This window comes from the organism of the source record quoted next, unplaced genomic scaffold (genome assembly GCF_019419815.1).
Source record: "Pyrus x bretschneideri cultivar Hongxiangsu unplaced genomic scaffold, Pyrus_bretschneideri_v1 Contig27, whole genome shotgun sequence".
In the NCBI taxonomy this organism is placed as follows: Eukaryota; Viridiplantae; Streptophyta; class Magnoliopsida; order Rosales; family Rosaceae; genus Pyrus; species Pyrus x bretschneideri.
The window spans coordinates 228,366-243,250 of record NW_025999579.1 but is presented as its reverse complement, the minus strand read 5'-3'; the positions used below and the strand labels follow the sequence as shown (position 1 = coordinate 243,250).

The following is a 14,885-nucleotide window of genomic DNA, read 5'->3' as shown; positions in this document are numbered from 1 at the left end:
CTCCATTGTTAGAAAAGAAAAGGGAAATTCGTCCCGCTCCACCATGCATTGCAACAATCCAACAGCCAACAGGAAGACGAGCATGATGCCCAACAGTTGCTTTGGTTTAGATAAAGTGATGAACCGTCCCGAGGATTTACGAGTCTGATCAAGCCGTCAACCGGCTGTGTGGTATCGAATCTCTATATGTGTGCCACTTCTTGTATCTCTGGAACCCTGGAAGAACAGGTCTAAGTCGAGCAGCAGTTGTGCAGTTGGAACAGCAGCATCCTCTTAAATCCTTCACACAGTTCATACAGCATCTGAAATAGAAATCCTTACGTAATTCAGATGGTAAAATGATACCTAGGCAGTGACGCTTCAAGTTGTAGGAGGGAGGGAGGGATGGATGGAGAGGGAATAGGTAACAAAAGGAACTTACAGATACAGCAGATTGCAGTCGAGATTTGCACAGTTTCTATGCCTTAACTCACAGACTTGTGAACTACATATATAGCATCTAGCGAACGTATTATTCTCTGAATCTTCATGCCTGCTTGCTTTAGTCGTGGTTTCAGGCTTGTAGGCAGGCGGTGGGAGAGAGAGACGAGAGTCAAATACGAACAAATTACCAATCCACTGGACAGGACCTTCATTCTCCAGATAATGAGAAACACCTCCCTTTAATGTGTATAGATTTTGAAAGCCCTGTTCTCTGGCAGATGAAATTAAATTACAACTTAATGACCAAAATAAGAAGGGCGAGAGAAGAAAGATAAAGAATTGCTTCCAACATCACAACACAATCCGTTCCATCACAGATTTTCCCATTAATAATGCAATACAATCATCAATATACATCGCAACAGATGGAGGGTTACCTTAGGATTGTGGAATATACATCACAACGGATACCTCCAGTGCAATACATCAATATATCTGTCTTTTCTTTGTCAACATTTTCTAACGGATCTGCGGCAATGACCTGAATAACAGAGACAGAAAGTAGTATGTTCACATCCGTCACTAGAAAATGAAGTTTCTACTGCCTTCAGAACATATTATTGCCTAAATTCTCGTATCTCAAAAAGTACAGGCTGCGACCTTCACTATATAATACCACAGAAGTGCGGCTTCACCACAATCTAAGGGAACCTCCTAATTGCTAATGTGCCTGATCTTAATCTCCATAGCTAGGAAAAAACCTTCACAGCAGAACTTCATTTCAAACCATTACACATCAATATCCTTACGGCTATGGGACTTCTTCACAGCTGTTTTGTTTTGCCCAAACAACACTAGTTCATGTTAACATGTCATTGAACTAAAAGTCACGTACCTCTGGTTGCGATAACCCAAACGAAGTGCTCCTAAAGCAGTCCACGTCAGGTCGCCGAGCCCCTTCAAAATGACCAATATCCCACTCATAACCTGATTACAAGCAGTGACAAAATCTTCAAACTTCTGTGGCTGAAATTATGAACACGATTAATATGACTGACGTAGAGGCTACAGAAATAACAATAACTGCATGCACAATTGTACATTAGAAACATGACCAAGGGCAACATGTCAAAGACAAAAGAAGAAACAACACTGTTAAACATATCTAGCTATCAAAACCGTTCAATGTACAGTATGAGCAAATCTGTATGATACACTCAAATTATCAAACCATCAATACACAATTGAAGGGAATCGCCGGATTAACGATAAGAGGAAAAATCATTTGAAATTATAAGGCTGGGAAGTAAAATACCATTTCTCACATCCAATAAAATCTGGTTTCTTTTAAGATTGTCATTTGATGCATCACTAGTTGTATTCAATGATTCCAATCTCTTTCTCCATTCAGATGGCGATAGAGGCGTTGCTCGCATTGAAGGGTCCAGCAAAGGAAGATGGGAAATGCCCCCTTCTAACTGCAAGCGGGGGAGATATGTGTTATGACATTAGCTACAAGGAGTAGAAGAAAAAGAAGAAGTTGGCTTTTGGGGCTTGCCTGAACCAGTGAGGGCTTATACCGCAACTTGAGTTTTGGAAAGGCGTGCCCATTTGTTGCTGCAGAAATCTGCACTAGGATGCCAGAAAATCTCTCGTCCCCCCTTAACCATTCAACATATGCAAGTGCATCTCTCAACGGCCCACTGTACTGTACATACGCACAACACAGGATATCAAACACACTTCTTATTGTTTTGTCTTGCAGTAATATGTATGGTTCATGAATTCAGTTCAGTTATACATACAATCCGGCTATGGACTGAACGTCGTCCACAGAGAATTTCTGCTCGTACACATTACAAAAGAAAGCAATATGCTATAAAAAGAGAGGTTATAACATTATATAAGCATTCATTCGTTCATTCCATTGATTTCATAAACACACATTAAAAAAAGAAAGCAATAAGTACCTGTGCATTTATCCCTTGTTCATTCAGATATATCCGTCCTCGTATGTCGAGGTCCTCTACGAAAGAGAGATGCTTGGCCACCTCCGCCTCTGCGTCTTTGATCATCACGAAATGGTAGAAATTCACCACCACCCATCCGTTATCCTCTCCTCCGCTTTCGTAGCTGCACTTGCATTGCAAGCCAATGCCCGCACGACGTCCTCCTTTCCATTTGCTTCTCTCTGGTAACCAAAGGCATTGTCTTCGCCTCTGTCTTTGCCTCTGCTGGTTATGCTCGTCGTGAATTGAGAAGGAAAAGCGAGCTGTTTGGGAGGAGGAGCAGACTGGGAATTCAAACGAATCTTTCTTTCTTCTGCCCACCAAAGAAATTTGAGTAATTGTGAAGCTCACCGCACCGGATATAACCGCCGGCGCCGGAAAACTCCCTCTCATCTTTTCTCTCTCCTCTTATCTGTTCAGTCTGTGAGTAGTGAGTGAGTAGTGTGCCGTGTTGATGGGTGGAGAGACCGGAGACTCAGTGACAGTGTGTTCCATTTGACACGGCGTCGTGTTACGGTTGGTTTTATTTGTCCAGCCCAAAGACTAGAGGCCCAGTTCAGACGAGTCGAAAAGCCCAATATAGACGGCGTCGTATTGGCTTAAAATGTCCGAGAAAATATAAATAAGAATACGGTTTAACTTGACTCTGACAAATTCTAAAAATTAGGTGGATAGATTGGTCGTCTAAATTTGTTCAGTTCGAGCGCAATCGGGAAAACAAAGCAATAAAAAACCCTAACCCTAGCGGGGTTGCAATCAGATCGTCCGGTTGCGGGAATTAGAGGATGGGTGCAAGTCGGAAGCTCCAGGGCGAGATCGACCGCGTTCTCAAGAAGGTCCAGGAAGGCGTCGATGTCTTCGATAGCATTTGGAACAAGGTTTGTAGCTTCTTCTACCTTCCTCGTTTGCTTGCTTACAGAAACGCAAATTCCAACTGATAAAACGACTGATGCGTGTTTCTGTGCAATGCGGTTAGGTTTACGATACGGACAATGCGAACCAGAAGGAGAAGTTTGAGGCCGACCTGAAGAAGGAGATTAAGAAGCTACAGAGGTACAGGGACCAAATCAAGACTTGGATTCAGTCCAGTGAAATCAAGGATAAGAAGGTCTTTCTCTTTTTACTTCTCCCAACTGTTTTCCATTTGCAAATTATAAGTTTTTCTACCTTGGTTTGTACTCGATGGTTTTGGACATGACAATTAATTCATTTTTTGATGCATGTTGACGTAGGTGAGTGCCTCTTATGAGCAGGCTCTGGTGGATGCTCGCAAACTCATTGAGCGCGAAATGGAAAGGTTTAAGATTTGTGAAAAGGAGACTAAAACAAAAGCATTTTCTAAAGAAGGATTGGGCCAACAACCTAAAACCGTAACTACTAATCCTTCCCGTTTCATTTTATTCGCACCTCGTTTTTAATCATTCAGGAATTTTGTATTTTGGTAATGCTGTTGTGGCAATGCTTATTTCTCCACCTTGAACACAGATTTAGCTCTTTTATCCTTATGATAATCCATTTAGTAGCGAATCAACTTACCAACTGTGTTATTCCTTTTTATGATAGGATCCGAGGGAGAAGGCCAAATCAGAGACAAGGGATTGGATAAACAACGTGGTATGTGAAACAAAAGATTTTTCTTGAAGTCTGTTGTTACCTACTTCTGCTGCCTTAGAAGCCTGTGAGGCTTGACTATATAAAACAGTATGGTTTAAGATGTCTGCTGCGTTTGTAATTTAAATTATGTCTGCATCATATTTCATTCATTGCATGATCCATGTTTTATGTGTATAAGTTTTGGCTTGTGTGTTCTCGTGTCTGATATATATTTAATTATACGTATAGTGCCAGTGGATGGTTGTGAAAGGTGGAGTTCTTTAATTGATTGATGGCTGTCATTGGTGCTTGATGCCACTGATTGTCTTTTTTGAAGTTTTATACGTTTGTGGTTTTTTTTTTGTTCAGTTATCCTTTAGATTGCAAATGTTTGTTATGTCATTATAACTTGTCAATAATGGTTGTTCAATCATATCTGATGAGATTGGTTTTACGATTTATGTATTTGCAACTATCCATTATCATTTGGTGAGTATTTTTGGTGTTTCATTGTGTTGAGAAGGTTGGGGAGTTGGAATCGCAGATTGACAGCTTTGAAGCTGAAATTGAAGGGCTAACTTTCAAGAAAGGGAAGGGCAGGCCACCCAGACTGGTAGGAGAAAAAACCTGCATTCTTAGGAAACATGTGGTTTCTGCATTCTTTGACAATTTATTTATGTTTATTTTGTCTCGCAGACCCATCTAGAGACTTCAATTACTCGGCATAAGGCACATATAATGAAGTTAGAACTTATCTTGAGGCTATTGGATAATGACGAGCTGAGTCCTGAGCAGGTCAATGATGTTAAAGACTTTTTGGAAGACTATGTGGAACGCAATCAGGTTTATTGTGCTTTGAAATTTATCTTTGTTTTTTCAGCATCAATAAATCAACATATAGAACACTCTCAATCGAGGTCATGAGTGCTTTTCGATTACCTATATCAGACTTTTTTATTTTGTTATGTTATATTTCAGGAGGATTTTGATGAATTTAGTGAAGTTGATGAGCTTTACAACACCTTACCATTGGACAAGGTGGAGTCCCTTGAAGATCTGGCCATTATTCCTCCTGGTCTTATCAAGGTACTTTTTTTTTTTTTTGCTGAATGCAAATTTCTATTTAAGGTTCTTATATTCAGTCGGAGGTGTAATTTATTTAATTTTTCATTACATTAGAAACATATCTTGTCAGTTGAGATAGACATGTGAAAAAAAGAAATGATTAAAAAGTCTTTTTAAACCAGAGTCCCTTTTTTACGAAGTAAATATTTGCTTATGCGTTTGTTAATTCTTTATTGACTATATAATTGCAAGATACTAGTTAGTATGCTTTGTTTTTTTTTTTTTTTAAATCTCAACTTAACTGGCCATTCTATACAAGTTATCCTGCTACCATAGGAGGAATGGATGAAAAATTGGAAAGTAGATGGTTTTTGTGGCCTTCCTTATACCGCACCTCATTCAACATTATATTTATATGCTAGGTCTCATCTCTGTTAACTGAGTTCTTAGTTAGGACATGTGGTTGACTCATCTAAACCTATTCCTAATTGTTTCTTTAAGTTTACAAATCAATTGTTTGCTTATCAATTTTGGTATTTTTGTTATATGGATTCCATTACCTTTCATGGCATCAGGTATCATATATATTGTAGTATTTCAATGACCACGTCAAAACCCAGCTTGATTTTTTATTTTTGAGGGGCAGGGTGCACCGATGCTTTGCTTGAAGACTTCTTTGGCACCACTCGCATCTCCAATGCCTGTATGTCCTCAAAATCTTGAGTCAATGGTACTTGAACGAGTAGGTTGTTGTATAGTTGAAGCCGTGAAATTGAAGTTTGCATCTTTAGTTTTTGATATAAACAATTGCATCCATAATTGGTGTGATGCTGCAGAATGCTGTTAAGATTTGTTTGTGGTAGATGTTTTCTGATATATAACATATCTATGGGTCAATCATTTTTATCTTTTTAGTAGATTTTAAATCAAAATTGTTAAGCAATTGAACGAACCTTTGGTTTAAAGGAAGTTTAAATTGAATAAGAAAGTCTTTCCCCCCTCAGTTTTCTCTCTTAGAATATTTTAGAACTTGGAGATATGTTGATGACCTCTGCTTCCTTTCTGTAAGATGCTGTCTGATGTTGCTGTACTAAAGGTTAATCTTTCTTTTCCAGCCCGCTGTTACTTCTACTAATCAGCTGAGTGTTTCTGTACAAGAGCCAGTTGAAGATACAGTTTCCCAGGACAGTAATGCTGATAACATTCCTAGAACTCCACCTCCTAAAAGTGGTGCGCTTTCTTCGTCTCCTGCATCAACGCCAACTGGGAGTCATGCAACTCCTGTCTCTGCAAGTGTTTCAACTCATAATCTGCCCAGTGTGCCAAGTGTTTTGGCCATTCCAGGTTCGAATGCTGTTCGGGGTGTCACAGAGAATGCAGGGGCTGCTAATTCTTCATCTCCTGTAAGCTTGTCTGCTTCTGTGAAGGAAGAAGAATTAGCAAGCTTCCCTGGCCGTAGACCATCACCATCTCTTTCTGATGCTGGACTTGTAAGGGGCATCAGTCGAGGTGGCTTCTCTGCACCAATTCCATCTAGTATCCCTGTTAGCTCTAGCAATGTGGCTCCTAGTAATAGTGCCCTTGGTGCAGTTCCTTCAGTTTCTGATGTGACCAAGAGAAATATATTGGGAGCTGATGAGAGAATTGGGAGTAGTGGTGTGGTGCAGCCGCTTGTTTCCCCCATAACTAACAGACTGATCTTGCCTCAAGCTGCCAAGGCTAGTGATGGAAGTGCTCCAGTTGATTCTAGTAATGCTAGTGAGGCTGGTATACCTGGCAGAGCATTTTCTCCGTCTATGGTCTCTGGCATGCAGTGGAGGCCTGGAAGTTCCTTCCAAAACCAAAATGAAGCAGTATGTAAATTTTTACTATTAAGGATTTCTTCGATCTTTCTCTCTCTATCTCTCAAACTCTTCATTAATTTCCAGTTTTATACGTAGGTTGCATGGCCTAATGCAACCTCGAATGTATACCATTTGTAGAATTGAAAATATGCTTGTGTTTTGCGGCTTTGCAATTATATTTATTCTTAATCTCATTGCATTCTTGGATTCAAATTTTATGGACTAGATAAATTTTGTGATATTTTAAGTCAGTTAACCAATTTTCAGGGAATGTTTCGTGGAAGAACTGAAATAGCACCTGATCAGAGGGAGAAGTTTTTGCAGCGGCTCCAACAAGTGCAGCAACAAGGTCATAGTACCATGCTTGGCATGCCTCCTCTTGCTGGTGGAAATCATAAGCAATTTTCTGCACAGCAAAACCCACTTTTGCAACAGGTACTGTACTTTGTAGAATCAGCTGTTTGTGTTCCTTCTGATTCAGTGAAATGTGGACAAATGTAATCATATCAAACTTTCATGGACACAGATTGATATTTTTTTTCCCACAATAATCTATGTGGCTGCACTTTGTTGATCATCCAATTCTTTGCACATTGCTCTAGTTAATATCATGAATAAATAATATCCATCGTTTATTACTGAATAAGATATGCTTATTTGGTGCAAAGAGTTATTATAGATGACATTTGATTATATGTGCAGTTCAATTCTCAAAACTCATCAGTGTCTTCTCAAGCTGGCCCTGGACTAGGAGTACAGCCCCCAGTTCTCGGTACTGTTGCACCTACCACCTTACAACAGCAGCTAAATTCTATCCATCAACAGTCTAATCAACAGCCATTGATGTCAAGTGGACAAAAAGAAGGTGGTAATCTTCATCCTAATTCAGTTTATGATATTGTACTAATGTTTTCTATTTTCCTTTTCTTTATTTGTGCTATCTTATCATGACTCTTCTATTTATTGTTTCCACAAAGAAGTGAAAAGACTGAATTGAATACAGAAAACTAAAATACATAGGAATTGTTTTGTAATGAAAAAAATTCACAATCAATAAAGAATGGCAGTTTCTTGTCTAAACCCACACTACACCAAACACTTGGGATTAAATTTAAAGTGGCGGACTGTACTGATCAGCCCTGTGTAACATGGATGCATTATCATCAAAACTGAATGATCTGTTTTATTTGATGCAGATGCAAGTCATCCAAAAGTTGAGGACCAGCAACAACAGAATATACCTGATGATTCTACTGCAGACTCTACCCCTAATTCTGGACTCGTAAAGAATCTAATGAATGAAGATGACTTGAGCGCCTCATATACAATTGATTCTCTGGTATGAATATTTTCTTGATTACTATATATTATGATTTGTTGCCAATATTCTTTTATCTTTTTCTATTGGATTTTTAACTGGTTCTGAGGGAAAAATTGTTGTAGTGTAGAGCGGTTAGTAAATCTTTATAATTGTAGTTGTATTATTTTTTTCAAAAGATGTAAAGGCAGAGCAAGATGAACAGGTTGGCTACTCTCTGTACTGCCTGCCCAAGTGGAATACAGAAGAGGATAGGTGTCAAACTTCCCTTATTCCAAAACGCTCTCAATATTACATAGCATTCTGACCACTTGACATTTAGCAGTAAAAAACTTATTTGGACTCTTGTTAGTTTATTTGTGGAACAATGGATGTGGAATGTGGCTTGAAATTTGTTACTGAACTTATTTTTTGAAGGCCGGAGTTTCTGGCACTTCCACAGAGCCTGCTCAAGTACCACGAGATATTGATCTCTCTCCTGGGCAACCTTTACAATCCAATCAACCTTCTGCTAGCCTTGGTGTTATTGGCAGAAGAAGTGTTTCTGATCTTGGTGCAATTGGTGATAACCTTTCTGGATCAACTGCTAATTCTGGGGGAATGCATGATCAGTTGTATAACTTGCAGATGCTTGATGCTGCTTACTACAAACTTCCACAACCCAAAGACTCAGAACGTGCAAGGAGCTATAGTCCAGTATGACCCAATTATATTTATCATTTGATCTCCCTTTTACTGTGAATAAGAGTCGTGCTTTTCTTTAATGCTAATCTTCATTCCTTTTGCCATCAACAGAGGCACCCCGCAATAACACCTCTTAGCTATCCTCAAGCACAAGCACCTATTGTTAACAATCCTGCCTTCTGGGAACGGTTAGGTCTTGAACCATATGGCACTGATACGCTGTTCTTTGCATTTTACTATCAGCAGGTACTTATTATAAATTGTATCACATTCAACGGTGTATGATCACTATAAAGTATAAACTTGTGCTCAAGTCCATTATTGTCTGCAGAACACTTATCAGCAATATTTGGCTGCAAAAGAATTGAAGAAGCAATCTTGGAGATACCACAGGAAATATAACACTTGGTTTCAACGACACGAGGAGCCAAAAGTTGCCACGGATGAATATGAACAAGGGACGTATGTGTACTTCGACTTTCATATTGCAAATGATGATCTACAACATGGATGGTATGTTTTACTTATCCATTAGTTTCACGTTCAAGTTTCTTTGTGTCGTTGTACTTGGTGTTGCGGAGTCTAAGTAGTCAGAATTGAGCCTCCACCCCCCTCCCTGGTGCCCTGAGAATTTGGGGACCTTAGGCGAGCCTTCGAATTGGGGCCCTAGAGTTCTTTGACTACCGACCCTTTGTACATTGGTATGTGTAAAAAAAAAAAAAAAAAAAAAAAAAAAAAAAACCAATTCGGTAAATACATGAACAAGTTTATTTTAACATCAAATATCATTAAAAATTAATATCAAAAGAAGAAAGATATAAAACGTTACCCAAATATTACACATCTCGGGTTTTAGACGCAAACGTACAAATTAAGTTTACATAATCTAAATTTTCAATCAATTCTTTTTCAATTGCCTGTGATTTTATTTTTTGATATTTTTATTGAATCTGAATGGTAAAAAGTCAAATATGTATATATATATTCTCGGGTTTGCTTCCCATTTGTGTTAAATTATTTAGATTTGTGGTTTGTTTATGACAACACACTTACAATCACACTCGTTATAGAAAAACTGATATTGTTATAGAAAAACAATCAGTTAGTGTGCTTGACATTTTTGTATTCATTGATATAATGGATTTAACTATGATTACGTTTTGTTGTGGTACGTTACGGTACAGGTGCCAAAGGATTAAAACAGAGTTCACTTTTGAATATAACTATCTTGAAGATGAACTTATTGTATAGAAGATGTTGAGAGGATGCTACAGCGTTGATCCTGAACCCGTCATGGTATTTGACATAGTTCAATTGGGGGAAGATGTGATGTGACCTTTTATTAAATTGTTTGGCTGTTTGTTCTGTGCAGGTTAGGTTGTATAGTAAGAATGGGGCTGGAAATTCTTTCTTTGGGGCTCTACTTCTTGACCGAGTACAGCTTGCTTACTAGGCTTAATGTTATTGGTCGTATCGAGTGTTTTAGTCTTTCAACTGTAATGAAATACAACAAATACACTGCTTGCTGTTTCTTCAAAACTCCTCTTAGTCGAGTTGCCGCGTTGGTCGTGCGCGGTATATCATGGTGGTTTTGTCTGCTCTTGCAATATGACGTGGTGTGCAAAATTGATGATGGGTTGCACAAGGTACGTGTATACTTAGACTATTTAGTTTAACCTTACTTCCTTTCCAAGGCTTATAACTTGAATTAGCACTAGTGCGGAAAATCATTATCAACACAAATTATTGAGTATCTTATCGATTGACAAAAATGACACGAAAGTAGGCTTGAGTTAGTTATTTTAGAAAATAAGAAAAATGGATCTCAAATCGTGATTTATTGCTTACAGTTTTTGTCAACAATTAAAATTTTGAACATATGCAAATTTTTTGGTTTACCCGTTTAAGAAAAGTTTTCATAAGTTCTTTAGAAGCAGTTCGACTATTTATTGATAACACAAATATTTTTCATGTGTTGAGTAGAAATATAAATAAATGTTGGCGGGGAAGGAAAGTGATAGCCGAGTTTGAAAAATCACTAAATACTATACAAATTATTGAGAAGCTTATCGATCGACATGAAAGTAGGCTTATGGTCGTTACTTTAGAAATTAGCAAAATTTATGAAGTGATTTATAACTCAGTTTTTGTGAAAAACTCAAATTTTGAACATTTGCAAATTTTTTGGTTAACGCATTAAAGAAATTCTTTTAAGTTCTTTAGAAGCAATTGGACATTTTATTGATGCACGTAAGTATTTTTTTGTGTCAAGGGGAAATATAAATAAGTATTTTTTATGTCCTACGGAAATTATTGAGAAGCTTATTGATCGATGAAAATGGTACGAAAGTAGGCTTAAGTTTGTTACTTAAGAAATTAGCAGAATTGATCTCAAGTCGTGACTTATAGCTCATAGATTTTGTGAAAAATACAAATTTTGGACATTTGCAAATTTTTTTAATATTGCGCAATAAAGAAAGTTTTGTAGGTTTTTTTAGAAACCGCTGGACAATTTTTTGAGAAAGTGAAAGTGAAAGTGAGAGCCGAGATTGAAAAGTCACTAAAATCTCTACACAAATTATTGAGAAACTTATCGATTGAAGAAAATGACATGGAAGTAGGTTTAAGTTTGTTACTTTATAAATTAGCAAAATCGATCTTAAATTGTGACTTATAACTCACAGTTTTTGTGGAAAATTCAAATTTTGAACATTTGCAAATTTTTTGGTTTACGCATTAAAGAAAGTTTTGTAAGTTCTTTAGAAGGAGTTGGACAATTTATTGATACACAAAAGAATTTTTTATGGATTTTTATGTGCCAAGTTTGAAAGAGAAATAAACATTGGCAGAGAGTGAAAGTGATAGCCGAGTTAGAAAAATCACTTGATGCCCTACACAAATTATTGAGAAGCTTATCGATCAACGAAAATGACACGAAAATAGGCTTAAGTTCGTTACTTTAGAAATTAGCAAAATCGTTCTCAAATTGTAATTTATAGCTCATAGTTTTTGTGGAAAAATACAAATTTTGAACATTTGTATATTTTTTAGGTTTGTGCAGTAAAGGAAGTTTTGTAGGTTCTTTAGAAGAAGTTAGACAATTTATTGATACACATAAGTATTTTTTTTATTCGAATAAAAATATAAATAAACAGGTGGCAGAGAGTGAAAATCATAACCAAGTTTTAAAGATCACTAAATGCTTTTCACAAATTAATTAGAAGCTTACGGTCAACGAATATGACACGAGACTAGGTTTAAGTTTGTTACTTTAGAAATTAGCAAAATCATATTAAATTGTGACTTATAGCTCAAAGCTTTTGTGAAAAATATAAATTTAGAACATATGCAAATTTTTTTGGTATTGCGCAATAGAGAAAGTTTTGTAAGTTCTTTAAGAGCAGTTGGACAATTTATTGATACACATAAGTATTTTTTATGGATTTTTATGCGTTGAATAAAAATATAAATAAACAATGGCAAAGAGTGAAAATTATAGTCAAGTTTTAAATATCACTAAATGCTTTTCACGAATTATTGAGAAGCTTACTGTCAACGAATATGACACGAGACTAAGCTTAAGTTTGTTACTTTAGAAAAAAGCAAAATAGATCTCAAATCGTGACTTATAACTCATAGTTTTTATGAAAAGTTCAAATTTTGAACATTTGCAAATATTTTGGTTTACGCATTAAAGAAAGTTTACAAGCCCTTTAGATGCAATTAGAATATTTATTAACACATCTAAGTAATTTTCACAAATTTTTTTATGTGTAAAATAGAAAAATAAATAGACATTGGCAGATAACAAATTCTTGCGAAGCTTATCGATAGACAAAAATGGAATGAAAGTAGGCTTAAGTTTGTTATTTAGAAATTTGCAAAATTGATGCCAAATCGTGACAGCCCACAGTTTTTGTGAAAAATATAAATTTTGAACATTTCCAAATCTTTTGCTTTACGCACTAAAAAAAGTTTTATAAGTTTTTAAGAAACAGTTGGACAATTTATTGATGCACAGAAGTAACTTTTTTGAATTTTTATGTGTCAAAAAGAAATATAAATAAATATTGGTGGAGAGTCTAAGTAATAGACGAGCTTGAAAAATCACTAAAAGCGCTACAAAAATTGTTAAGAAGCTTATTGATCGATGAAAATGATACGAATGTAGGCTCAAAATTTTTGTGAAATTTTGAACATTTACGAATTTTTTGATTTACGCATTAAATAAAGTTTTATAAGTTCTTTAGAAGCAGTTGAACAATTTATTGATACACAGAAGTATTTTTTACGGATTTTTTATGTGTCAAGTAGAAATATAAATAAACATTGGCGGATAGTGAAAGTGATAGACGAATTTGAAAAATCACGAAATGTTCTATGTAAATTATTGAGAAATAAGCAAATTATCGAATGAGGAAAATGACACGAAAGTAGGTTTTTCTTTGTTACATTAGAAATAAGCAAAATCAATCTCAAATTGTGACTTATAGCCTACAGTTTTTGTGAAATTTTGAACATTTGCAAATTTTTTGGTTTACGCATTAAAGAAATTTTATAAGTTCTTTAGAAGAAGTTAGACAATTTATTGATACACATAAGTATTTTTTATGGATTTTTTATGTGACAAGTAGAAATATAAATAAACATTGGCGGATGTTGAAAGTGATAGCCAAATTTGAAAAATCACGAAATGCTCTATGCAAATTATTGAGAAGCTTATAGATCGATGAAAATGACACGAAAGTAGGCTTCAGTTTGTTACTTTAGAAATTAGCAAAATCGATCTTAAATCGTGACTTATAGTTCACAGTTTTTGTGAAACATTCAAATTTTGAACATTGTAAAATTTTGGTTTACGCATTGAAAAAAGTTATCGAAGCTCTTTAGCAATAGTAGGACAATTTAATTATATACACAAGTATTTTTTGTGGATTTTTTTTATGTGTAAAGTAGAATTATAAATAAATATTGGTGAAGAGTGAAGGGGATAGTTGAGTTTGAGAAATCACTAAAAGCCCTACATAAATTATTGAGAAGGTTATCGAATGACGAAAATGATACAAAAGTAGGTTTCTGTTCGTTACATTAGAAATAAGCAAAATCGATCTCAAATCGTGACTTATAGCCTACAGTTTTTGGGCAAAATTCAAATTTTGAACATTTGCAAATTTTTTGGTTTACGCATTAAAGAAAGTTTATAAGTTCTTTAGAAGAAGTTAGACAATTTATAGATACACATATGTAATTTTTATGGATTTTTTATGTGTCAAGTAGAAATATAAATAAACAATGGCGGATAGTGAAAGTGATAGCCGAATTTGAAAAATCACGAAATGCTCTATGCAAATTATTGAGAAGCTTATAGATCGATGAAAAAGTAGGCTTAAGTTTGTTACCTTAGAAATTAGCAAAATCGATCTTAAATCGTGACTTATAGTTCACAGTTTTTGTGAAACATTCAAATTTTGAACATATGTAAAATTTTGGTTTACGCATTTAAAAATGTTATATAAGCTCCTTAGCAACAGTTGGACAATTTAATTATATACACAAGTATTTTTTGTGGATTTTTTTTATGTGTAAAGTAGAATTATAAATAAATATTGGCGGAGAGTGAAGGGGATAGTTGAGTTTGAAAAATCACTAAAAGCCCTACACAAATTATTGAGAAGGTTATCGAGAGAATGACACGAAAGTAGGCTTCTGTTCGTTACATTAGAAATAAGCAAAATTGATCTCAAACCGTGACTTATAGCCTACAGTTTTTGTGAAAAAGTCAAATTTTGAACATTCGCAAATTTTTTGGTTTACGCATTAAAGAAATTTTAGAAGTTCTTTAGAAGCAGTTATACAATTTATTGATACACATAAGTATTTTTTATGGATTTTTTATGTGTTAAGTAGAAATATAAATAAACATTGGCAGAGAATGAAAGTGATGGCTGA

The 14,885-nt window shown here is 35.6% G+C and overlaps 2 protein-coding genes across 5 annotated transcripts; one reads left to right on the top strand and one right to left on the bottom strand.

Annotated features, from left to right (window-relative positions):
* Positions 1-112: 112 nt before the first annotated feature.
* On the bottom strand, positions 113-2,932 carry LOC103939696 (rhodanese-like domain-containing protein 8, chloroplastic). Its single transcript, XM_048587902.1, has 7 exons — positions 2,394-2,932; positions 1,982-2,131; positions 1,739-1,901; positions 1,319-1,410; positions 861-964; positions 422-694; positions 113-302 (listed from the first exon to the last, which is right to left on the bottom strand). Exons 1-7 carry the CDS (start codon positions 2,823-2,825, stop codon positions 149-151), a joined length of 1,368 nt encoding a protein of 455 aa, XP_048443859.1. The 5' UTR covers positions 2,826-2,932; the 3' UTR covers positions 113-148.
* Positions 2,933-3,099: 167 nt separating this feature from the next.
* On the top strand, positions 3,100-10,519 carry LOC125478969 (general negative regulator of transcription subunit 3-like). Of its 4 annotated transcripts, XM_048587901.1 has the most exons (18): positions 3,101-3,310; positions 3,409-3,540; positions 3,665-3,802; positions 3,996-4,046; positions 4,549-4,638; positions 4,722-4,868; positions 5,004-5,111; positions 5,737-5,820; positions 6,206-6,434; positions 6,681-6,943; positions 7,202-7,369; positions 7,637-7,799; positions 8,131-8,273; positions 8,670-8,948; positions 9,048-9,182; positions 9,268-9,449; positions 10,121-10,232; positions 10,309-10,519. In XM_048587901.1, the coding sequence occupies exons 1-17, from the start codon at positions 3,218-3,220 to the stop codon at positions 10,185-10,187; spliced, it is 2,472 nt and encodes an 823-aa protein (XP_048443858.1). In that variant the 5' UTR covers positions 3,101-3,217; the 3' UTR covers positions 10,188-10,232; positions 10,309-10,519. The 4 variants fall into 4 exon arrangements, with proteins under 4 accessions (XP_048443855.1, XP_048443858.1, XP_048443857.1 ...); XM_048587898.1 differs by having other exon boundaries at positions 3,100-3,310; positions 6,206-6,943; XM_048587899.1 differs by having other exon boundaries at positions 3,102-3,310; positions 5,737-5,793; positions 6,206-6,943.
* Positions 10,520-14,885: the final 4,366 nt, after the last annotated feature.

Bases quoted from the DNA above. Each gene is read 5' to 3' on its own strand.
- LOC103939696 (XM_048587902.1), bottom strand. From the start codon at position 2,825: ATGAGAGGGAGTTTTCCGGCGCCGGCGGTTATATCCGGTGCGGTGAGC. The intron at 1,902-1,981 runs GCAAGCCCCAAA...CCCCGCTTGCAG, and splicing joins ATAAGCCCTCACTGGTTCAG to TTAGAAGGGGGCATTTCCCA. The intron at 1,411-1,738 runs GTATTTTACTTC...GCTTGTAATCAG, and splicing joins TTTATTGGATGTGAGAAATG to GTTATGAGTGGGATATTGGT.
- LOC125478969 (XM_048587898.1), top strand. From the start codon at position 3,218: ATGGGTGCAAGTCGGAAGCTCCAGGGCGAGATCGACCGCGTTCTCAAG. The intron at 4,639-4,721 runs GTAGGAGAAAAA...TTTGTCTCGCAG, and splicing joins AGGGCAGGCCACCCAGACTG to ACCCATCTAGAGACTTCAAT. The intron at 8,949-9,047 runs GTATGACCCAAT...TGCCATCAACAG, and splicing joins GTGCAAGGAGCTATAGTCCA to AGGCACCCCGCAATAACACC.